Source organism: Monodelphis domestica, chromosome 2 (assembly GCF_027887165.1).
Source record: "Monodelphis domestica isolate mMonDom1 chromosome 2, mMonDom1.pri, whole genome shotgun sequence".
Classification (NCBI taxonomy): Eukaryota; Metazoa; Chordata; class Mammalia; order Didelphimorphia; family Didelphidae; genus Monodelphis; species Monodelphis domestica.
The window spans coordinates 535,130,962-535,153,943 of record NC_077228.1 but is presented as its reverse complement, the minus strand read 5'-3'; the positions used below and the strand labels follow the sequence as shown (position 1 = coordinate 535,153,943).

Here is a 22,982-nt window from a genome sequence, read left to right as displayed (position 1 = left end):
TCGGCCGCAGACACGCCACTGTGCTTAGCTACGTACACACGTATGCACCCATGGACAAGGTTAAAAGCAAAGTGGCGATAGAATTAAAAGATGCTAAGGCCGCAGGCGCAGAGACTCTCTATTAGGGAAGGAGGGGCCAGAGCTGCGCATGCGCAGAGCGTTCGGACCGCCTCCCCGCAGCCAGACTCTATTTCCCAGAATGCAACCGAAGACTCTTATTTTTGAAAAACCTAGCGTGACCGCCCCGTTCCCCTAGCTCAATGCATTGTGGGAGTGGTCCTTTTGGATCTCGGAGTGCTGGGGCCCCACAGTCTGTCAGGTGAGGACGTGGGTCCGAAGGCCGAGCCTGGGGGGAAGGGAAAGTGGGGGGAACGGAGAGAGTGCGCAGGCGCGGCACCCACACCCGCGTGCCCCTCCACTTACACACACGCGTGTGACAGTGTGCGCAGGTGTTGGCACGTGGGTGTGCCCACACTTGGGCCTGAGCTCCCCGGCCTCTTGGCCCCTTCCCACCTCCTGACTCTCATTCCGGCTCCTCCCATTCATTGTCCCATCCGTGGGTCCAGCTCCGCCCTGGCTGGGCTAGGCTACCTGTCTGCCCCTTCTGCTTCCTGCACCTGAACCCCTTGTCCCCACGCTCCTGGTCGCTTGGGGGAGAGGGGGTCAGTGGTCCCCTTCGGACTGACGACCTAAAACCTAACTGCAGTCCCTGAAGGGCGGCGGGTCAGTGGGTCACCTCGGCACTCCTATTCAGATGCCCCCCTCCGGCCGTGCATGTGGCTGTGAGCTCATATTCCCACCTCCACGAGGATGGCAGGGGAGGCGGGGGTCACTCCTCCCCTCCCCGGGGTCCGAGGAAGGAACCCCTACGGCAGCGGGTACAATCTGGCACCTCCCCCTGCTCTGGGCTAGAACCCTTCCAGGCTGGCTGCAGGGAACCCTGGCCTGGGTCGTGTCCCCAAAGCCCCCCAACTCACAATCCGAGGCTCTTCCCCCTTTCGCCCAAGCGGCCGGCTCCCCTGGAGGGATTGTTGAAGCGTTGGAGGTGGTGGTGGTGGGGACTCTGTCAGAGTTTGTGTTCTGCGTGGATGTCCGTGTCCCTGAGTGGGAGAGTGTTGGGGGAGCCGCGGATGGGTATGAGAATATGGGGAGGTGGGCGGGCTGAGCATGATGCCCTAGCAGGCACCGGTGGAGGTTCTTGGGGGAGCCCTCTACTGCATACTCCACCCCCTCCAGAGGGCCAGGACTCAGGGTTTCCATCATGCCTAGGAAAGACCTTTGATCTCCCCCTTTATTTCTGTGGGGGTCCCCGGCTCTGTTTAGGGTAGGCAGGGAGGCCAAAGCCCAGTGCTGGACTCTTTGGGAGAGGGTGTCTTCCTCTACTGGAATGGGGGCTCCTGACACCCAGTGCCCGGCCAGGGAGGCAGGGAGGGGTCGCTGAATAAAGGAGCATTTTCTGTCACTATGTGTAAAACAGTGGGCTAAGCTCTGGGCACCCCGTGGGAAAGAGGGCCCCTCTGCTCCAGGAGCCCCCATTCCAGTGGGTGACACCACCGGGAGGGGATTTTATGACCTCTTGATGGCCTTCCTGCTGAGAAACTTCGATGGGTCAGGCCAGAATGGGGAACCCACTGGTGACAGTGGCCTGCTTGGGTTTGGAAGTAGGCCCTGGGGGCTCTCCTGGGGGTGGGAAGGGGCTGCCCTGCCCTTGGGCCCTGGTCAGTGGTGGTGGTGGCCCCTTGGTCCTGGTGATCTCACCCTTCAGAGGTATCTCTGGGTAAGGCTTGGGTGGGAAGGGGGGGCATAGAGTGACCCCTTCTCTGTGACAGCTGCTTCCTCCCCTGGGGGCTGGCCTGGAAGGAGGGTGAGCACTTAGCTTTGGGCCAAGCTGATATTTTTAAAGTAAGATTTAGTTCTTAGGTTTTCAGATCAATGAGGACACTTAAAAAATCTCCTTTGTGATGAAATAATCAGTGTTGTTTTAGAAATCCCTGTGTGCTCATCCTCATGGAGTCTGCTTTTGGGGGTTTGGGGGCAGTGAATGATATCATCACCTCCACACAGCAATGGGCAGTTCTTAATCCATTGCTGTGGTCAAAAAAAAAAACCTCAACACCAAATGGACTGACTCCTGCCAGCACTAGTCTCATGAGGCCTTGTTCCCCCGGAATACGGACTCATGGAGGGGTTTTCATTTTAAAACCCTAGAATCCGCAGTCAATATTCAAGAAGGGCTAGGCAATGGAGTTATGTGACTTGTCCAGGGTCACAAAGCTAAGGCATGTCTGAGGCTTCATTTTAACTCAGGACTTGAACCCAGGACCTCCCATCCCCAGGCTTGGCTCTCTGGCCACTGAGTCACCAAACTACCCTAAGAGTGTATTTTTCTTAAACCTTTCATGAATGAATGAATGAAATTCATGTCTTGTCTATTTTTATGATCAGGCTCTGATTGGCTAGGCGAGTATGATGTCTTGGCCACTCGTGTTGCTCCCATCCTTTCTCACATTTGTCCTATCTTGCTTTTGAGTTCCCAGGTTTTAGCTTTCCTAAAAAGTTGAAGGCGATATGTGTCCCAGGAAAATGCCTTTACCCCAGGAGAAGATCTGTGTCCTTAAGCCTTTAATCAGAGTTCCAGGATAGGACTTGAGGTGAAGGATCAGACCCTGGAACTACTTTCTTGGGGGTACAACAACTCCAGGTCATCCTAGTCAGGCATAGAGGACTGGACAACTGACCACATGCTTTGGCCTCAGTGCTTGGGGGGAGAGGTGAAAATTCCAGAAGTGTTGATAAAGGAGGAGAATGTACATGTAGACTGAATTGTTTGTTGTAATTTGGGATGCCTAGAGAAGGGGCAGACAGGATAGCCTGTTTTAATTTAGTAAGTGCTGTTAGGTGTTCTGTCTCCACCCTAAATGGTTTTGTCAATACTATAAGGGGTTTGGTGATTTCCCAATAGCAAGGAATCCATTGCCTGCAAAATCCTGTTGTTCCCAAAATTGCTCTCAACTGTCTCTTAGTAGATGGGCACTCAATTTTTGGATATCTTCAACATGCGTAGGAGCAGACACCATCAGCTAAAACAAATCCTAAATACTCTACTTTTGGGAGATACCACTGAACCTTTGCCTTTGAGATCTTGTGTCCTCTCTTATATAATTCCAACAGGAGATGTTTGCTATTGTCTTGGCATGCTGCGGCATTTGGTGAGGCCAAGAGCAAATCATCCACAAAGTGTATTAAAAGGCTCTCCTTAAACTTGATATTTGCCAAATCTTGTGTCAAATTTTGGGGAAATAAAGTTGGACTTTCTACACAACCTTGAGGCAGATGACACCATGTGTATTTAGACCCTTTCCAGGTGAATGCAAATATTTTTCAGGAATCTTCATGGATGGGCATTGACAAAAAGGTGGAACACAAATCTACTACTGTGAAATATTTAGCAGTGCTAGGAATAGAGGAAATAATGGTTGATGGACTTGGAACAGCAGGGTGTCTTTTGATGGCATGATTATTAACAGCCCTTGAATCTTGAACAAATCGGTAAACAGATTTTCCATTTTCATCTAATTTTGATTTTTTAATAGGCAAAATAGGTGTATTGTATTCTGATTTGCATAGGATTATTATTTTTTTGTTTAATTAAAGAATTTATCACTGGGGTAATTCCCTTGATTGCTTCTTTTGATAATGGATACTAAGGAATGGAAAGATGTGGGCCACCTTTTGTTCTAATTTGGATTGGAACAGCTGCTTTAAGTAGGCCTTCATCAGAAGAAGATATAGCCCAGAGAGATTTGGATATATCTGTTGGCATTTCAAAGGTGGAAGTTTTATCCATCCTAACTACCTAGAAAGAGTACAGGGAACAAATTTAGAGATTCCTCAGTTCTAATGTAATATTGCCATCTTGAGTACATATCATTGTGGCTCTTAATTTACACAAAATATCTCTTCCTAATACATTCATGGGGGAGTTAGGCATTAGAAGGAACGAATGTTCCATGAATAAAGGTTCCACAGACACCATTTGTGGTGAAAGCTTTGGGACTATCAAGAGGTGCTCTGGACACCCCCACAACACTGATAGAGCCAATAGAATTACAATTAGAATCAGGTGTACTCATCAGCACAGATCTTGATGCCCCAGTATCTAGAAGACAATTGTATAACATAGTTTCCTACTTTCAGTGTCACATGTGGTTCATTGCTATTTGGGGGAGAATGGACTGGGATGACTAGTGTAATTAAATGGGTGTCTGGAAAATCACATGTTTCACTCTTTGATTCCAGACTCCTTTCTCCCCTCTCAGACCTTCATATAGGTCAGTGTACACCTCTCTGAGATTCCTCTCATTGAGGAGGATTTACATTTTGGCTATTGTGTGGACAAGCCCCATTTCGTATATATTGTAACATGTCATTTGCCTCATTTTGATTATTGGTTCTATCATACCCATAATTTCCATAACTGTTATTTTTGTAATTGTTTCTGTTGTTATTTTTTCTAAAATAACTGTTCCCAACATTTCCATAATTATTTCTAAAATTATTGAATACTTGGGTCCAGCTTCTGCAATTTAACTTTAGGTGTCCCCTTTTTCCACATAAGTAACATGTTGATCTTTGGTTTGTAGATTCTTACAAAGGAGTCATAGATACGCCATAATTTGTATCTCTTTTTTCAAGTTTTCTCTTTAATACTTTTTGTCTCACTATCATCTTCACTATTATCTCACTATCATCACTATCATCTTCATCTTTCCTTTCATGCCCATTATACACATATCCTGCCACTCTTCTTAATTCATCAAGGTCCATATTTGGCCAGTTAGGACATCTGGTTTTGAAATAATATTTGACCACCCTACAACAGTTTTTCACAAACTGCCTTCTCAATTGTCTTAACAACCCTTTCTCAGGTCAAATCTAGGTCTGTATTATCTTCCCCCTAGTTCTGTAAGTCTGTCCATGAACTGTGAAGGATTTTCTCTGATGTTTTAGTTTTTCAAATTTTGTCTAGGTACCTGGTCTGTCAGAACATGGTCTCATTGATTTGAATACTGACACAATCTGGTGTAATTGGATTCATCATTAAAATTCCATTTGGCGTCTTGCAGTGTCCTGTGAACTGCTCCTCTTCCACAAGCCTCATTAGTAAACATGATAACCTTATCTTGTCCCTTTTTTGTTAATAATTCATCTAGCAGATGCTCAAAATCAATCCAGGTTGAATCAAATTGTTGACATATGTTTTTCCAGCCTTTTGATAACAGCTATGGGATCATCCTCAAAATAAGGGGTGCTCTGCTTAAATCCCTCGATATCCTGAGAGGTAAATGGTTGTGGATGTCTTATGCTAATTAACTCTTCTTTGGGATTAAAGGTTGGTACTTCTCTTAAGGGGAATAGGATTGTACTTTCTTTTGCGTTTTTGATTGAACTGCCATGGAGTTGGTGGAGGAAGTAGGAACAGTAGGAGAGACAGGTTGGCTAGAGTAAGAGATAGTTTCAGACAATTGAGAAATAGTTTTGACCATTGGAGAGAAACGATCTTCAAGATATGCAACTCTGGTCTCCATTAAGCTATCTTTCCATTGTTTCTTTTTCTTAGAGAGAACTAGACAACTTATTTGATAACATTGGTATCCTTGAAGTAATCCTGTCCAAACAAATAATCCCAGAAACAGTACTAACTGGAGACAGTCTAAAATTGTGAGCTGTAATTTGAGATAGACTGGAACATCCTTCTTTCCAAATGTGCTATGATATCTAGCACCATGTTTAATTGCCTAAAATTTCCTATACTTCTATCTTTTTGTCTATTCTTGAAAAGTGGGAATGGTAAGAAGTGAAGAACAGAAGATTAATAGGTTAATCAAACTCCTACCTGGCTTGCTAGGATTGTAAGGGTTAAAAGTAGGAGTTTGACAAAACTGGGGAGAGCAGTTGAATAAACCACTTAGTTTAATTTGAGAAATACAGATAGAAAATAGTAAAGAAAGATAGAAAAAAGAAAAGAAAGAGAAGTTATTATTCTAATACCCTATTACACCTAAATTCCTAACACTATCTAAAATTTCTAATAACCTACCTCTAACTCTTTTTCTTGCCTGGCAAACACCAGGCCTGTTCTAACCTACACTATCTAAAATTGAGTCACTAACTACCTATATTCCAAAATAATCAAACATTAATCCTACAATTAGTTTTCTATCACCCAACTGTCAGTAGCCATCTGCCAGTAGGCCTTTGCCTCCCTCAGAGACAGACCTCCTGCTTTCTCAAGATCCAGAGGGCAAAATCCTCTAACTGTTCTCACTCCTCCCTTATCTCTGTCCTGGTCTTCCTGGTAACAGAATCTTCAGCTCTGGCTCACTGAGTCCTGTCAGTTCTGATCCACTTAGAAATCCTGCTTTCTTGCCTCTTAAGGAGACAGAGGGAGAAATTAAGAAAATCTCTTTAACAAAGGAAAACAGGTTGGGAAGGGGTGATTAAGGATGCTAGTTCCAAATCTAATTTCCCATCCTGGCTACATTTCCGAATAGGATATATTGTTATCCAGCCAGAGACCTTCTGCCTTCATAATCTCTGAACTACTCTATTAATTTAATCAACATTTGTTAAATGCCTACTATGTGCCATGCCTGAAGGAAAGGAGTAAAAACTGAATCAATTTACAAGTAATTTAATCCAAAAATCAGTGACTTTCTTGGGCAGAGAATGGCAATTTAGGCCTTTGGATAAAGAAAACCCATAAATAGCTGATCTAGCCCATGGGATTGATAATGAAGAAGGGTTTGGGTGATGAAGTCTAGGGTGCTCTTGAGGTTTAGGTTTAGGGGCTTTGCTTAGGATGGGTCTCCCCATGACTTCTTTCTTTATTCAGCTCCAGGCCCTGTTCTCCCATACAGCAGCATGGAGGATGAAGAGGGAATGACTTCACCCAAATTTCAGGTGGATTCAAGCGTACTTTCTCTTTTCCTATGTCACATACATACCACATTGTTTCTCAATAAATCAATACATTTCTTCCCTTTATTCCCATGGCATGCTTTCCTCCCAGTTCTCTCTCTGTGTCTTTGTCTTTCTGTCTCTGTCTCTGTCTCTCCCCCTCTTCTCTCCCCCTTACCTTCTGTCTAATAGAATTAACACTTTGTGTATTGGTTCCAAGGCAGAGGGCTAAGCAATGGAGGTTAGGTGATTTACCCAGGGTCACCCAGGTAGGAAGTGACCAAGGTCAGATTTGAACACAGGACCTATGTCTCTATGTCTGGTTCTCAATCTACCAAGACACCTAGCTGCCCCTTCCTTCAAGTTCTCTTTAGGAATCTGAGCTTTGAAGTCTTCTGTTGAAACCTCTGGATATTTTGAGAGATGATATTGAATTTATAGATCATGGGAGCTAGAATGTCTCCATAGTAGATATTGACAAATTCAGAACTGAAGGCCTATTAAAAACTATTTTACTTTTAGTTCCAAATTTTCTTTCTCCCTTCCCCCTCCCATTGAGAAAGCAAAAAAAAAAACGAAACCCAAAAACGTTACAAATGTGTAGTTTTACAAAACAATTTTCTGCATTAACTTTGTTTAAAAAGAAAAGGGAGAGAGAAAACTAAATATACTTCCATCTGTTCTCAGAACTTATTAATTCTCCATCTGGAGGTGGAAATCAGTTTTCATCAGGAATCCTTTGGAATTGTATGGGTCACTGTATTGATCAGAGTTCCTGTTTTTCCCAGTTGATTTTCAATTCAATATTGCTGTCATGATGTACTGTGTTTTCCTGGTTCTCTTGACTTTATTTTGCATCAGTTCATACAAAGCTTTCCAAGCTTCTCTGAAACCATTCCTTTCATCATTTCTTCTATCTAGCACAAGAGAATTCTTCCACACTCATATACCATAACTTGCCCACGCATTCTACGATGGGCATCCCCTCAATATCCATTTTTTTTGTCCTCCAAAAAAAGAGTCTCTATAAATATTTTTGTACATTTGAATCCTTTTCCCCTCTCTTTTACCTCTTTGGGATACAGACCTAGTAGAGTATTGCTGGGTCAAAGTTTTATACAATTTTATAGCCCACTGTTTATAGTTCTAAATTGGTTTCCAGAATGATTGGACCATTTTACAATACCACCAACAATATATCAGTATAACTGTTTTTCTAAATCCCTTCCAGAATTTCTTGTTTTCTTTTTCTGTGATTTTACCATATCTGATAGGTATAAGGTGGTACCTGAGAGTTGTTTTAATTTTCATTTCTCTAATCAGTACTTATTTAGGACATTTTTTATATGACTTTTTTTAACCCTTACCTTCTGTCTTAGAATCAATACTATGTATTGGTTCCAAGGCAGAAGAGCAGTAAGGGCTGGGCAATGGGGGTTAAGTGACTTGCCGAGGATCACACAGCTGGAATATGTCTGAGGCCAGATTTGAACCTAGGACCTCCCATATCTAGATCTAGCTCTCAATCCACTGAGCCATCCAGCTGCCCCCTCAAATAACTTTTAATAGCTTTGATTTCTTCCTGGGAGATTAATTCTTAATCAAACCCTAAATATAGAGGCTGGTACAAAAAACAAACAGATGATTCTGATTATATGAAAATCTTTTGCATAAGGAAAATGATGCATTTATAGTAAGAAAGGAAATAGTTGACTGAGTTAACATTTTTTAAATTAAATTTTCAGATAATGATTTGGTGCCCAAGATAGACAGTTAGCAGAAATATATAAGACTAAAAGCCATTCTCCAGTAGATAAGTAGTCAAAGGAGATGAAGAGTTCTTAAAAGAAGAATCTCAGACTGTTAACAGTTGAGTGAAAGAATGCTCCTCATGTGTAGTTAGAAAACTGCACATCAAAATAACACTGAGTTTTCTCATTCTACTCTGACAATTGGCCAAGAGAACCAAAGAGGAGACCAGTTGGTGTTGTAGGGGCCATCAAAAAGAGGTACAAGAAGGCATTATTTGGTGTCTCTGTGAATTAAGATAACTATTCTGGAAAGCATGTTTTGGAATTATGCAAATAAAATGACTGATATATCTACATCCTTTGAACCAAAGACTTTTCTACTAGTGTCTTCTATCCTGGAAATGCCATTCATGAAGGAGACCTGATATCTACCAAAAGGTCTATAACATCATGTTTTGTGGTAGCAAAGAATTGCAAACAAAGATACTTATCAAGGAGAGAATATGTAATGGGAAATGACTGTGCTACCCGAAACAGTGAAGATGGTGAATACAGTGAAGTATGAACAATGTTCTACTTGATTCCAAGATTGCTCTCCTTAATTTCACAACATTCCAGCTCAATTGTCCTGGGGTGATTCCTTCCATTTACATGATTGTAGTCATTACACTGTTCAGTTCATATGTGCCTTTCCATACATCTCTATACTGAAATGCAAATAAATTACTGATATGTCCATAATGTCCAGTCTTTTTCAATACATTGATCAGGTTTGCTGAATGTTTTTTCTCTTCCTCTATTTAACGCCCCCCCCCAAAAAAAAAACCCCTTGTAATAAAGGATCAACTTGTAGAAAGGCTTTTTCAGGGTGAATATGAGCAATCAAGGAAAGTTATCTGTATGGGTCTAGAACAAAACAAGGTGGGGTACCTACATAGGTTAGGTGTAAATATTTGGATGAGTGGTCACTGGTTAAGGAAGAATGTATTGGATTCAGGAATCCCTGATGTTCAAGGATGTGGCTGTGGACTTCACTCCGGAAGAGTGGAGACATCTGGATCCTACACAGAGGACCCTGTTCAGGGATGTGATGTTGGAGAATTATGAGAACTTGGTCTCCTTGGGTAAGCACATCTCAGTATCTGCTCCTTGGACGATTGTCTTTGCAGTCCTGTGCCACAGGTTTGGATAGTGTGAATTGCTGAGTTGAGTATTTGACTTATTGCATAAGATATTTCTAGGCTGCTTATTCCTTCAAGAAAGTCCTAAATCCTTTATGGCCAATAAGCAGAAGGGTTCTGCTCTCTATTTCCAGGTGAAAAATCTTCCCATGATATAAATGGCAATCTTATAGCTTCTTTGTACCAACCCAAGGTTACGTTTCCTTTACTCCCTAGACCCTCCAGTCAAAGATTTCAGTCCAAATCTCAGGGGACTTGGGATACTTTTTTTCTCTCTAGGAAACCTTTCCTCCTGCTCTTGCTTAGACATTTCTTCAGGCACTTTCCTGGGATCTCTGTTCTAGATGAATTTTCCTCTCCCTAAAACAAGCAAGCAGGGCTGATACTTAGCTGAACTTTATATCTCCCCAATATTGTTCATTGTATCCAGTATGTATTTAATGGCTGAAAGATTTGTAAATGAAGAACCAGAGAAAAGCTCAAGTCTGATTCTATCCCTCTCCATTTCATGAAGCTCTTGGTAGCTCCCTGTTGCCTTTAGTACAAACATGCAAACCTGTTTGGCTTCTTAGCTTTGAGAGAGGTCAATGCACTAGTTTTCTTTATGAGCCTAAAGCAGATCTGTGGCCTTTTTTTTCCTTCCATTACAAAATAGGGTTTGCTTCAGAGGTCTTTTTGTCTACCTTCTATGCTCTCTAGCTGCCCTCTTCTGGAACTGGAAGCGATTTGCAGAAAACTTTCCATCTTCAGCAATTTTCCATTTCTTTCCTTCTACATAGGGCTTCCTGTTTCCAAACTGGATGTGATCTCCCTGTTGGAGAGAGGAGAAGCACCCTGGAGGCCTGAGGAAAGGGGCTCACAATGTTTCTGCCCAGGTGAGTGAGTAAAGTAGACAGAAAAATGTCATTCAAGTGTTTGTCCCTTTGCAGAGTTGGACAGGGAACTCTTGTCAAAGGCTTTTGGACCTGGGGCAAAGACCTCAGCCTAGCTGGCATGAGGTGATACCTTTCACTTGAGCATATTATTTCCCTGATTTCTGCCCTCATATTTCCCTGTAATAGAGAAGAGATGGATGTTTCTTAGTTTTTGTTGTTTTTAACAGACATTTAAAATGGAATAACCATCAACTAAAGCATTTATACTTACAAATAATAGTTGTAAATGGTTATACATCTAAATAATTTCCATTGTTTTCTATTTGTTTTCAAGTGTAGAGTAACTAACAAAATAGTAAGAAATAGTCCTATTTATTCCCACTGTGATTCTTCCTTTCTGCATTTCTCCCCCTTTTTATTTAAAGGTTGTTTTTTTTTACATAGTTTGGTTAACTTGGGTAGATTGTTGTCCTGACTTTGCTTCTGTATCACCTTTTTAAATCTTCTCATCTTGCTTTGGTTTCTTTTGTTGACTTCTTATGTCCTAATTACACATAATTAAATTCATACCATACTTTGGCCATATCCCAGTTGTTGAACTTGTGTTGTTGCCACATTTTTTGCTGTCATAGATAATAGCCCATCAGTAACAAACAGACTTTTAGCCATGGCATCCCTACAGGCGTATGAACAGTTTTGTAGCTTCATTGAAAAGGATTTAGTTGCTCTTGTCAACTTTGAAAAACATAGAACCACTAAAGTAGTTAGAAAGAACAAGTCTTTATTCAGGACAAGGAAGACAGTGCTCAGATTCAGCCACTACACAGAGTCAAGTGCTAGGTAATACTCGGAACCAAAGCTCTGGGACTCTGGGAAAATTGTCTCCAGGAAAAAAAAAACCACCAAAGGAGATTTTTTTGGGGAGCATGAGAACTTGGGATCTTATATACCTTTTAGGGAATTAAGGACAGAAAACTTATGCTGACTGGTTATAAGCAGGCTTGGGGAAGAGGCTGAAGCCTGAGGGTGGGGTACCAGGGAGTAGCATAAGATACAATGGGAGAAACTTCTAAGACAAAAAGGGTGATTGAAATTTGAGTATTTCTATCACTCTTATTCAGGATACTTAATGGATACTTGGTGGTCCATTGTTCAGGCTAAGTCAAGGTCAGTCTGGGACTTCCCTTAAGATAAGTTCCCAAGGGACAGGGGCAAATTTAGGGGTTCCATAGATACAGGTGACAATATCTAGAAATGTTGGACCACTTCATTATTGGATATTTTCATAGGCATTTCTTTGTAGCCCCACTAGCTTTAATTTTAGTTGTTTTTTTTTAATGAACCCATATCTTTTCTCCTAGAATTAATAGAAATATTGATTTCAAGGCAGAAGAGCAATAAGAGCTAGGTGATGGTGTTGTGGTAGAGCTTAGAAGTGAAACCCCAGGTTCAGGACAGGTTGCCCTTTGCAAGAATACAAGAATACAAAGAATTTAGCTTAAGAAGAAAAAATAAAAAATTATTAATTTGGAAGCTATGTTTAAAGGCTGAGAGATAGTGTGCAGGTTGAATACTGGCTCCCAAGGAGATGGGAGTTTGGGATTTTTATACCTTTTTAACAACAGGACCTAAGTGACTTGAGATAGGATGATGATGTCATGTTACTGGGTCTCTGGAATCCAATTTGGGTTATATAGTTATGTTCTATGCCTCAAAGTCAAAAGGGGATGAACTGTCCAACTTAGAGGATAATCAGATATCTGGGATATACAATAGATGCTTATCCAGAATAATCTGGGAGGTGCCTATCTGTGCTCATCAAGAATGAAGAGAGAGGCCAGAGAGGATCTTCATTTTAATCAAAGTCACTTTCTCTTAACACCACAGGAATGCAAGGAAAAAGGAGTCTTTTATGTACTCTCTGACTTGGCCCACAATCTGGGGTGTTGGGGTGTCTAGTGTTAAATGGTAACTTGAACCAGTGAAAGGTTAATTGTGTTCTGTTACTGTTACTGTTTTTGGGGTGTATGGGGTGTTCAGGGAAGGGTAGCACCCTTGGTACGGAGGGCTTGTTGTGCCCTCCTAGGGCAGCTCTCCAGACTCTGACCCCCACCTGATACCCAGCTCTCACTTGTGGCTTCCAGTAGCTGCTAGCATGCGGCAGCGGCCACACCCCAGGCAACGGCTTTGACAGGCCGGCTAAACCTTGTGAGGGTACCCATCGGGTCGTCGCCGACCCCTGGTGAACTAGGGCTTTGCTCACCCAGCATGTGAAGACTGCTTCAGTGGAATAGGTGGAAGAAACCAATAAGAAGGTTCAACGGCTAAGAGGGCGATGCAGCAAAGCACTGTGGAGTGCTCAGGGCATGTTGGAGCACAAAAGATAACACGGCCACCCAATGCAGCTGAGGAAGTCTACAGGCGTAATGATTTTTTGTGCCACTGGATCCAGGCTTCCAACGCCGAGAGAGTGGGACTGTCTCTGTGCATCAACTTTTCCACTTAAATCTCCTTCACACACAAGTATCTTTGTGCACACTCATCTATTCCAACCCTGCCTACCCTTTTCAAGACCTGCGGCAATGGGGGAGTGGCTATGCAACAGGTGGAGGTGACCACTGGCAGTTGTAGTCACGATCCTGCACGTAGGCGGCCCATGGACCAGTGGTCGTTCGGCCCGGTACCCGGGCAGCAGAGTCGTTCAGCAGCATCCTGGGTGACTGAGTAGCCCTCTCTAAGATAGCACTGCTCACCCTAATCAAGGGGAGGGACTAGAAAAGGTGTCCTAAACATTGCCTGCCCTACAAACACCCGGTCAGCACACCGCGGCTGGTGGGTCATCCCTTTAAGCGGTCGAAACCAAAGAAAACAAAACACAAAGAAATTCCTACTAGGAGCATGGAACATCAGAACATTACTTGACAGAGAGAATACCCCAAGACCTGAGAGAAGAACAGCTTTAATTTGTAAAGAGCTGGTGTGATATAACATCGACATTGCAGCCCTAAGCGAAACACGCTTACCAGAAGAGGGATCACTCAGTGAACTCACCACTGGATACACCTTCTTCTGGAAAGGTAGAGCCACAAGTGAAGACAGAATCCACGGTGTTGGCCTGGTTATCAAGACCAGTTTGCTCAAACAGCTGCCAGACTTGCCTGTGGGCATCAGCGAGAGGCTCATGAAGATTCGTTTACCTCTTAGCAAAGACCAGTATGCCACAATCATTAGCGCATATGCCCCTACACTAACCAGCACAGAGGAGACCATCGAGCAGTTCTACTCTGACCTGAGTGCTGTCCTGCACTCAGTGCCCACCAATGACAAGCTGATACTACTGGGAGACTTCAACACCCGCGTTGGCCAGGACCATGAAAGATGGAAAGGAGTGCTCGGCAAACACGGCGTGGGCAAAATGAACAACAACGGCCTACTGCTACTAAGCAAATGCTCAGAGTTTGAACTCACCATCACGAACACTGTGTTCAGAATGGTGAACAAATATAAAACAACGTGGATGCACCCACGATCAAAACAGTGGCATCTCATTGACTACATCATTGTATGCTGGTGAGACATCCAGGACACACAGATCACCAGAGCCATGAGAGGAGCTGAATGCTGGACAGACCACCGATTGGTTAGAGCGACTCTTCAAATGCGCATTGCGCCTCGCCATCCAAAACGCACCCAGGCAGTTTGCGCATCTTGCAACGTGAGTCGTCTCAGAGATCCACTTTATCTGCAAACATTCCAGTCCTGTCTGGATGACAGACTGTCTACCAAGGGACCACTCACTGGAAGCCCAACCAAGAAATGGAACCAGTTCAGAGACGTGGTGACAGAAACATCAAAGGCAGTCCTAGGCCCCAAACAGCACAACCACCAGGACTGGTTCGAGGAGAACAACACTGCTATTGAAGACCTATTGAACAAAAAGAACAAAGCCTTTATGGAGTGGCAAAATAACCCAAACTCTGCTCCTAAAAAGGACAGATTCAAGTCTCTCCAAGCCACAGCGCAGTGTGAGATTAGGAACATACAAGACCGATGGTGGGGAAAAAAAGGCAGAAGAAATCCAGCTCTTTGCTCACACGAAAAACTATAAACAATTTTTCAGTGCCCTCAAGACTATCTATGAGCCATTAAAACCCACCACTGCCCCCTTGCTATCCTCTGACGGTGACACTCTCATAAAAGATAAAAAAGGCATCAGCAACAGGTGGAAAGGACACTTCAGCCAGCTCTTCAACCGACCCTCCTCAGTCGACCAAAGGGCCCTTGACTAGATCCCCCCAAACCGCATCATCAAGCAACTTGACGTCCCTCCTTCATTAGAAGAAGTCCAAAAAGCCATTAAACAAATGAGTGCAGGCAAGGCACCCAGTAAAGACGGGATCCCAATCGAGGTATACAAGGCCTTAAAGGGAAAGGCGCTTCAGGCATTCCAAATAGTGCTGACCAGCATATGGGAAGAGGAAGACATGCCCTCAGAACTCAGAGATGCCTCTATCGTAGTCCTATACAAGAACAAAGGCACACGAGCAGCCTGTGACAACTACAGAGGCATCTCACTACTCTCCACTGCTGGAAAAATCCTCGCCCGTGTTATATTCAACAGACTCCTGTCATCTGTTTCAGAGCAGAACCTGCCTGAATCACAGTGCGGTTTCCAACCAGATTGCAGCACCATCGACATGGTATTCACGGTGAGGCAAATTCAGGAAAATGCCTTGAGCAGAACCTGAGTCTCTACATTGTCTTCATAGACCTGAAGAAGGCGTTCGACACAGTGAACAGGGACGCATTGTGGGTGATCCTTAGCAAGCTTGATTGCCCAGCAAAATTCGTCAAACTGATCCAGCTCTTTCATATTGACATGACAGGGGAAGTCCTATCTGGTGGAGAGACTTCCGGCCGCTTCAACATCTCCAATTGGTGTGAAACAAGGCTGTGTCCTTGCTCCGGTGCTATTCAACCTATACTTCACCCAAGTATTACGACATGCTGTGATGGATCTACACCTGGGCGTCTACATCAAATACCAACTGGATGGCTCACTATTCGACCTTCACTGCCTGACTGCAAAAACAAAGACAGCAGAGAGACTCATCCTGGAAGCTCTCTTCGCAGATGACTGTGCTCTTATGGCCCACCAAGAAAATCATCTTCAAACCATAGTGGACAGGTTCTCTACCGCAACAAAATTGTTTGACCTGACTATCAGCCTCAGCAAAACAGAAGTACTGTTCCAACCCGCACCAGGGAGGCCAACTAACCAGCTGTGCATTACAATCAACGGCACACAGCTTTCTAACGTCAACACTTTCAAGTACCTGGGCAGCACCATCGCCAACAATGGGTCCCTAGACCATGAGATCAATGCCAGGATCCAAAAGGCCAGCCAGGCACTCAGGCAGCTGCACTCCAAAGTCCTCCAACACAGCAGTGTAAGCACTGCAACGAAGCTGAAAGTGTATAACACAGTGGTCCTCAGCTCGCTCCTGTACAGTTGCGAGACATGGACACTACCGAAAGCACATGAAACAGCTGGAGCAATTCCACCAACGCTCTCTCCGGTCAATCATGAGGATCTGATGGCAGGACCGAATCACCAATCAGGAAGTCCTCAACAGAGCCAACTCCACCAGCATAGAAGTAATGGTCCTCAAAACCCAGCTACGATGGTCTGGACACATCATCTGCATGGACCCACAGCGAATACCAAGACAGGTATTCTATGGTGAACTATCAGCTGGCCTCAGGAAACAAGGCTGACCAAAGAAAAGATACAAGGATCAGCTAAAGTCAAACTTGAAGTGGGCTGGTATTACACCAAAACAACTAGAACTCGCTGCATCTGACAGAAGCAGCTGGCGAACCCACATTAACCATACCCCTGCCACTGATGTCAACGTTTTGCCGCTGCGCGTGAATGCCGACACCAGGCCACAACCGCACCTCCTGTAACAACTGGTGTTCCATGCCCCATGTGCCACAAACTCTGTGCCTCAGCCTTTGGACTTCAAAGCCACATGAGGGTACATCAATAGATGATAATGCACAAAGACAATAGTCATTCTCAGCTTTGGAGAGACTACTTCTACTGTTTAGCTTCTCCCCCCTGGCCTGAGGGCAAGATGGATATCCTCAGGCCTGGAATTCACCAACAAAAACAATCTGACTTTCTTGTAAGCAAAAGTAGGTTTATTCAAATTGATATTCAGGAAGATAAGGAAGTATGGTGGGCTAGGAAGGTCCCTAATCTTTTCCCAAGCTTTCTATCTCAGTTCCCTCTGACCCTCACAGGGTCTCTTCTGTGTCCAACACTGTTGGACCTACTCTGCCTCCCTCTCTGCCTAATTCCCACCTTCTTGTCTAAATAAACTAAACTGGGAGCAGCTGGGTGGCTCAGTGTATTGAGAGCCAGGCCTAGAGATGGGAGGTCCTGGGTTCAAATGTGGCCTCAGACACTTCCCTGGTATGTGACCCCAGGCAAGTCACTTAACTCCCCCCTCCCCCTTTGCCTAGCCCTTACTACTCTTCTGCCTTGGAGCCAATATACAACATTAACTCCAAGATGGAAGGTAAGGGTTTAAAAATAAATAAATGAATGAATGAATGAATGAATGAATAAATAAACTAAACTAAGCCCATCCAGGCTCCCAGAATCCCCCCATTCAGAATTCCAAGCTCCCTCTTACATTCTATTTTCTGCATCCAGCACACTCTTGTATTCTTGTTTCTGTCCCATCACATTTTACCCAGATTTCCCCCTTTCATTAGGGGAAACCAATACCCCCATTTCAGTGCACGTTAAGTGACTTGCCTAGGGTCACACAACTAGGAGGTATCTGAAACCAGATTTGAACTGAGGACCTTCTGTCTCCAGGTCTGGCTCTCTATCCACTGAACCATCTAGATGCTTCCATTTTTATGGTTCTGTTAACTTAATGAATCTGATATTGCATCTTAGAAAATTTTTTAAAATTTAGGTTTTTACAATGAAAGAATGAAAAGAATTTTTCATGTGGCTATTGCTAATTTCTGTCCCTTTAATGATTTTCATTTTTTAAGATAATAACCCTATTTCTGTTTTTTTTTGATATTTTCCTTTGCAAAGGTATCCCTCACCTGGAACCCTATGAGCCATCTCTTATAATAAAGAATAGAAAAGAAAGAGGGAAAGAAAAAAGAAGCATTTCTGCAAATCTAACCAACACGTGGACTTGAGTTAGAATGTACTCTGCCCTGCTCTACGCCCTGAGTCTTCACCTCTGTCTAGGAATGAAAGGAAGGAGAGAGCCGGGCATTTTCTTGTCTCTTCTTTATCATGTTTTATAGAAAAGTATAAATACAAACCATAGACACACAGATGTATATTTGTCCTTTCCATTTATATTGTGGTCATGGTTAATATTGTTTTCTTGGCCCTACTTAATTTTCTTAGGATAATTTCATGTTGTTCTTCCTACTGTAAGGATGATATTAGAAAATAAGTGTTGTTTTACTAATTTAGGGATAAGAGGTAAAGTGCTGGCAGAGCTGAGAGAGCATGTTAATTTCAGATGTGACAGTTATAACCGTTTTTCTGTGTCAATTACTCTCTCTGGCAGTTGGCAGAGACACACACTCAGAGACTCTCTCTCAGGACTGGAGGAGGGAATATCTTTGCCTCTCTCTGTCTGAGGGAAAAATCTGAAGGAACTTAGTGTTTTCCTTTCCCAACTTGGGAAACACTATTGATTATCTATTGCGGTTTATATAGATTGATTAAACTCTGAGAAGACCAAAGAAAAACTTGGTCTTTGGTTTGGCCTTTGAGTCGGTTAAGACTCAGAGCCCTAACTTGATTCTTGTTGAATCTCAGTCAGCTAGCCTTTGCTATTTATAATTTGAAGGTTAAGTTAAGAATTATAAGGATAATAGCGGTAGTTTTTATTTAGATAGTATAAATTTGGGTTAGTCAGATCAGGGAAGATTAGTGTAGCCTGTGAAACACAGGAGAACCGGTATCTTATGGAACCTGGGAGTTTATTTGGGTGGATTTAGAATCCCTTAGAATTAGAAATCCTTCTTTATCCTTATATATTTTAATAAATATTTTATTTTTTATAATAAGAGTATCTTTAGCATCCTTGTGCCTGGCCCTGAAGGGAAGTTCACATTTGAGCTTCACTTCATCACTGAGGATACTTTTGATGAAAAGTATCTAAACAGTTTGAACCTGATTGGTGAATTAAACAGTTTTGAAAACTTTTGAACCTATATTAAATAGTTTTTCCATCTAAGTATTTTATTTTATAACTCGCCAATTTTATTTTTATATTACACATCTCTGAACTGTTCATATTTGTTGTTTTTTATGTTTATTTACATGATGTGCTTAGTCATTCTCCATTTGGTGGCCATCTACTTTGTTTCTAGCTCTTTGCCATGGCAAAAGAGCTGTTATGAATATTTTGGCATCTATCTTACCTTTCCTTTTGTCCTTGACCTCTTTGAGGAATATGACTAGCAAGATCTCTGAGAAAATGGGTATGAACATTACAATAATTTTCTGGATATAATTCTAAATCACTTTCCAGAATGATTGAACCAATTCATAGCTCTACCAACAGGGCATTAGTGTGACCCTTTCAACAGGCAACCAAGAAAATTTTCCAAATGTCTATACAGTAATTCCTCACCTATCACAGGAGTTTCATTCCAGAGACCCTTGAATAGGTAAAAATCCACAAAGTAACAACTTTACAGTTATTATTTATATATATTTTAAGACTTTACAAACTCTTCCCACTCTCCTACAAATCTTTTCTACACTCTTATTAACCTACAGTCACTGAGCCAATCAGCAAACAGGAAACAGAACACAGTGCTGTGGTTGGTCACCTTTCATTTCACCAGCCAATGGTGTACCATGATATGTGTAACTCCACAATACAAAATTAGATATATTAAAAAACAAACAAACAAACCAGGTGATACAATGAAGTCAGACTAAGTGAGGGTCGACTGTATACTTGAACACAGACAACCCACTTCTAGCTTATAACCTCAATGGACAGAAATAAAGTTCCATATATCCTTGGTAGTTTGATTGAAATAGCTCCTAATCTGTACATTTATTTAGATTGTATCATCATTTATATTATATTGTCTTAGCTCGACAATGAATAGTGTCGATTTCCAATCAGTTAAAATGCTTTGTTTTATTACAAGGTGTTTTAATATTTCATTTGAAAGTGAAATATGCTTTGGTAGATTGACTCAGAAACTTTTTGCCATTTGTGTTTATATTGATTGCTATTTTCCTTTCTATTACTTCTTTTTGGATTCTATATATTGATTCCCCTATATTTTATTCATTTTTCAGTTATTATGAATGTACTATTATGAATGTAATTCCTTTTGTTGCCTCTTGGATTATTTTCTTATTCCAGAGAAATGCTGTCAATTTTGGTGGATTTATTAAGTAGCCTGACCGTTGCCAAAGCTATTAACTCCTTACTTTATTATCTTTGCTGATTCTCTAGTTTCCTAAGTAAACCATCATGCTGTCAGCAAGTAGGGATAGTTTTGTCTACTCTGCAATCTTTACATCTTTTCAAATGAGTCACAGTTTATCCCTTCCTCAATGGCTTTCCTCTGTTTGGCAGATGCTCATTCGGTTTTTCATGGATGTAGTTTTTTTATGACATCTGGAGGTTTGTAATTTTTTTAATCTTTGGCACTCAAGTTATTATCTCCTTACCTGTCTTTGTCTTCATTTCCTCTAAACAGTGTTTTACTTGGTCCAGATTGAACATTTTCAAGGAGCTTTCTATGTTTCTTTCTGTCAGTATAACAAATGTAGCTTAGTGACTTTTCCTCCATTTGTTTCAGGTTCCCTCACTGAGGAGGGCAGGATTCCAATAAAAGATTCTCTTCTCATACAGGCTATGTGTCTGAAAGAAGCCTCTAAGAAAAGATTGCCAAAAGATCCTGCCCAGTCTTCAAAGATGCAAGAAGCTAAAGAAGATGATATTAATTTAGAGAAACTGAAGGGAAGACAGGGGAAACAGTCTAGACAAGTAACAATCACTCCTAGAACAACTTTTAATAAATGGAATGTGCCCACTCAGGGTTATACATTGGGAAGAAATTTTAGTTCGGGATCAGCCTTGGGTCTGTTGTGGAAGGGAGGTATGGAGAAACGTCTCTATAGATATAAGACACTTGGAAAGAACTTCAGGGGCTTTTCATACCTGAATGTGTGTAACAGATCCTCCTTAGAGAAAAACTTGGGGAAATGTGGCTTGTGCAGGAAGCCCTTCAGTTACCATTCAGACTTAATTAAATTTCATAAAATTCATACAAGAGAAAGGCTTCATAAACACAGGGAATGTGGAAAAGCCTTTGGCAAAAGACAAAATGGCACTGGGCATCAGAGAACTGATACTGGAGAAAAACATGAATGTACTCAATATGAGAAAGTTTTTAGCCACAAGGAAATCTTGACTAAACTTAAGAAATTTCATACTGGAGTGAAACTGTTTGAATGTAATGAATGTCGGAAGTCGTTCAGGGAAAGTAAAGTACTCAAAAGCCATCAGAGAATTCATACTGGAGAAAAACCTTTTGAATGCAATGAATGTGGGAAAGGCTTTAGCCAGAGAGCCAACCTCGTTAGGCATCAGAGAACTCATACTGGTGTGAAACCTTTTGAATGTAATGAGTGTGGTAAAGCCTTCAGTCAGAGGGGACAGCTCATTTATCATCAGAGAATTCATACCGGAGAAAAGCCCTTTGAATGTAGTAAATGTGGGAAATGTTTCAGCCGGAGGGCAATCCTTATCACTCATCAGAGAACTCATACTGGAGAGAAACCCTTTGTATGTAATGAATGTGGAAAAGCCTTCAGTGAGAATAAAGTACTGAAAAGCCATCAGAGAATTCATACTGGAGAAAAACCCTTTGAATGTAATGAATGTGGTAAAACCTTCAGCCAGAGGAGGCTGCTCATTTATCACCAGAGAATTCATACTGGGGTGAAACCCTTTCAATGTAATGAATGTGGAAAAGCCTTCAATGAGAGTCGAGTATTGAAAAGCCATCAGCGAATTCATACTGGAGAGAAACCCTTTGAATGCAATGAATGTGGTAAAGGCTTCACCCAGAGGGGCCATCTTATTAGACATCAGAGAACACATACTGGAGTGAAACCCTTTGAATGTAATGAATGCCAGAAAGCTTTCAGTCAGAGAGGAAATCTTATTTGTCATCAGCGAATTCATACTGGAGAAAAGCCTTTTGAGTGTAGTAAATGTGGTAAAGGCTTTAGACAGAGGGCAGTCTTTATCACCCATCAGAGAACTCATACAGGAGTGAAACCCTTTGAATGTAATGAATGTGGGAAAGGCTTCAGCCAGAGAGGACACCTCATTAGACATCAGAGAACCCATTCCGGAGCAAAACCTTTTAAATGTAATGAATGTGGCAAAGGCTTCAACCAGAGTGGACACCTTATTAAACATCAGAGAACCCATACTGGACCAAAACATTTTGAATATAACAAATTCCTTCCTCCTGAACAGGTCATCCCAAAGTAGATGTTCATTGATTGAGGAATGGCTAAATGTATTGTGTTTCATCAGTAATGAAATACTACTGTGCTATAAGAAAGAGTGAAGAATTTAAAGAAACATGAGAAGGCATGTGAACTGATGCAGGGTGAAGAAAAGAGAACAAGGACTACAGTTTATACAATGAGTCAACACTATGACAAGAAAGAAAAAAATTAAATGCAGTGTAATTTTAATCACTCAGCTTGACCCCTGGGAAAGGGAAAGGCACATGCCTCTTTTTTAGAGATGGGAAGGCTTGGAATATCAGATAACCTTGTGTTTGCTGTCAGACTTCCTGGATGTTTTGCTGAACTCCTCTACCCTTCCCAGCTTCATTCTTGGTTAAAGAGATGTCTTGGGTAGTAAGGGATGGAGGTCACATGAAAATGTATCAAAATTATTTTAAAAGAACAGGTTATGTGAAACTGAGCTCATGTCTTTTATTGATTACTATAGTTACTAACCTAACATATATGTTGTTTATACAGAGTTGTTTGGATGTTATTTTCCTCATTAGACTGAGCTCCTTGGGACTTTTTTTTTTAAGCTTAACACTGTGGCTGGCATATAGTAGGCACTTAAGAAATGCTTATTTATTGACTGTGGCTA

General features: G+C 42.1%; 2 protein-coding genes across 3 annotated transcripts in view; one reads left to right on the top strand and one right to left on the bottom strand.

The window, feature by feature from the left end:
• The window catches only part of OTOS (otospiralin), an 11,509-nt gene extending 10,404 nt beyond the window's left edge, over window positions 1-1,105 (bottom strand). The window contains exon 1 of the mRNA XM_056814467.1: window positions 978-1,105. The gene's annotated coding sequence lies outside the window, so the exon portion shown is untranslated. The remainder of the gene's footprint in view (window positions 1-977) is intronic.
• Window positions 165-22,982, top strand: LOC100022663 (zinc finger protein OZF-like). 2 transcript variants are annotated; one of them, XM_007485874.3, is made up of 4 exons: window positions 165-319; window positions 9,709-9,835; window positions 10,672-10,767; window positions 20,653-22,982. In XM_007485874.3, exons 2-4 carry the CDS (start codon window positions 9,718-9,720, stop codon window positions 22,356-22,358), a joined length of 1,920 nt encoding a protein of 639 aa, XP_007485936.2. In that variant the 5' UTR covers window positions 165-319; window positions 9,709-9,717; the 3' UTR covers window positions 22,359-22,982. The 2 variants fall into 2 exon arrangements, with proteins under 2 accessions (XP_007485936.2, XP_007485939.1); XM_007485877.3 differs by lacking the exon at window positions 9,709-9,835 and having other exon boundaries at window positions 166-319.

Bases quoted from the DNA above. Each gene is read 5' to 3' on its own strand.
- LOC100022663 (XM_007485874.3), top strand. From the start codon at position 9,718: ATGTTCAAGGATGTGGCTGTGGACTTCACTCCGGAAGAGTGGAGACAT. The intron at 9,836-10,671 runs GTAAGCACATCT...CCTTCTACATAG, and splicing joins TGAGAACTTGGTCTCCTTGG to GGCTTCCTGTTTCCAAACTG. The intron at 10,768-20,652 runs GTGAGTGAGTAA...CATTTGTTTCAG, and splicing joins CTCACAATGTTTCTGCCCAG to GTTCCCTCACTGAGGAGGGC.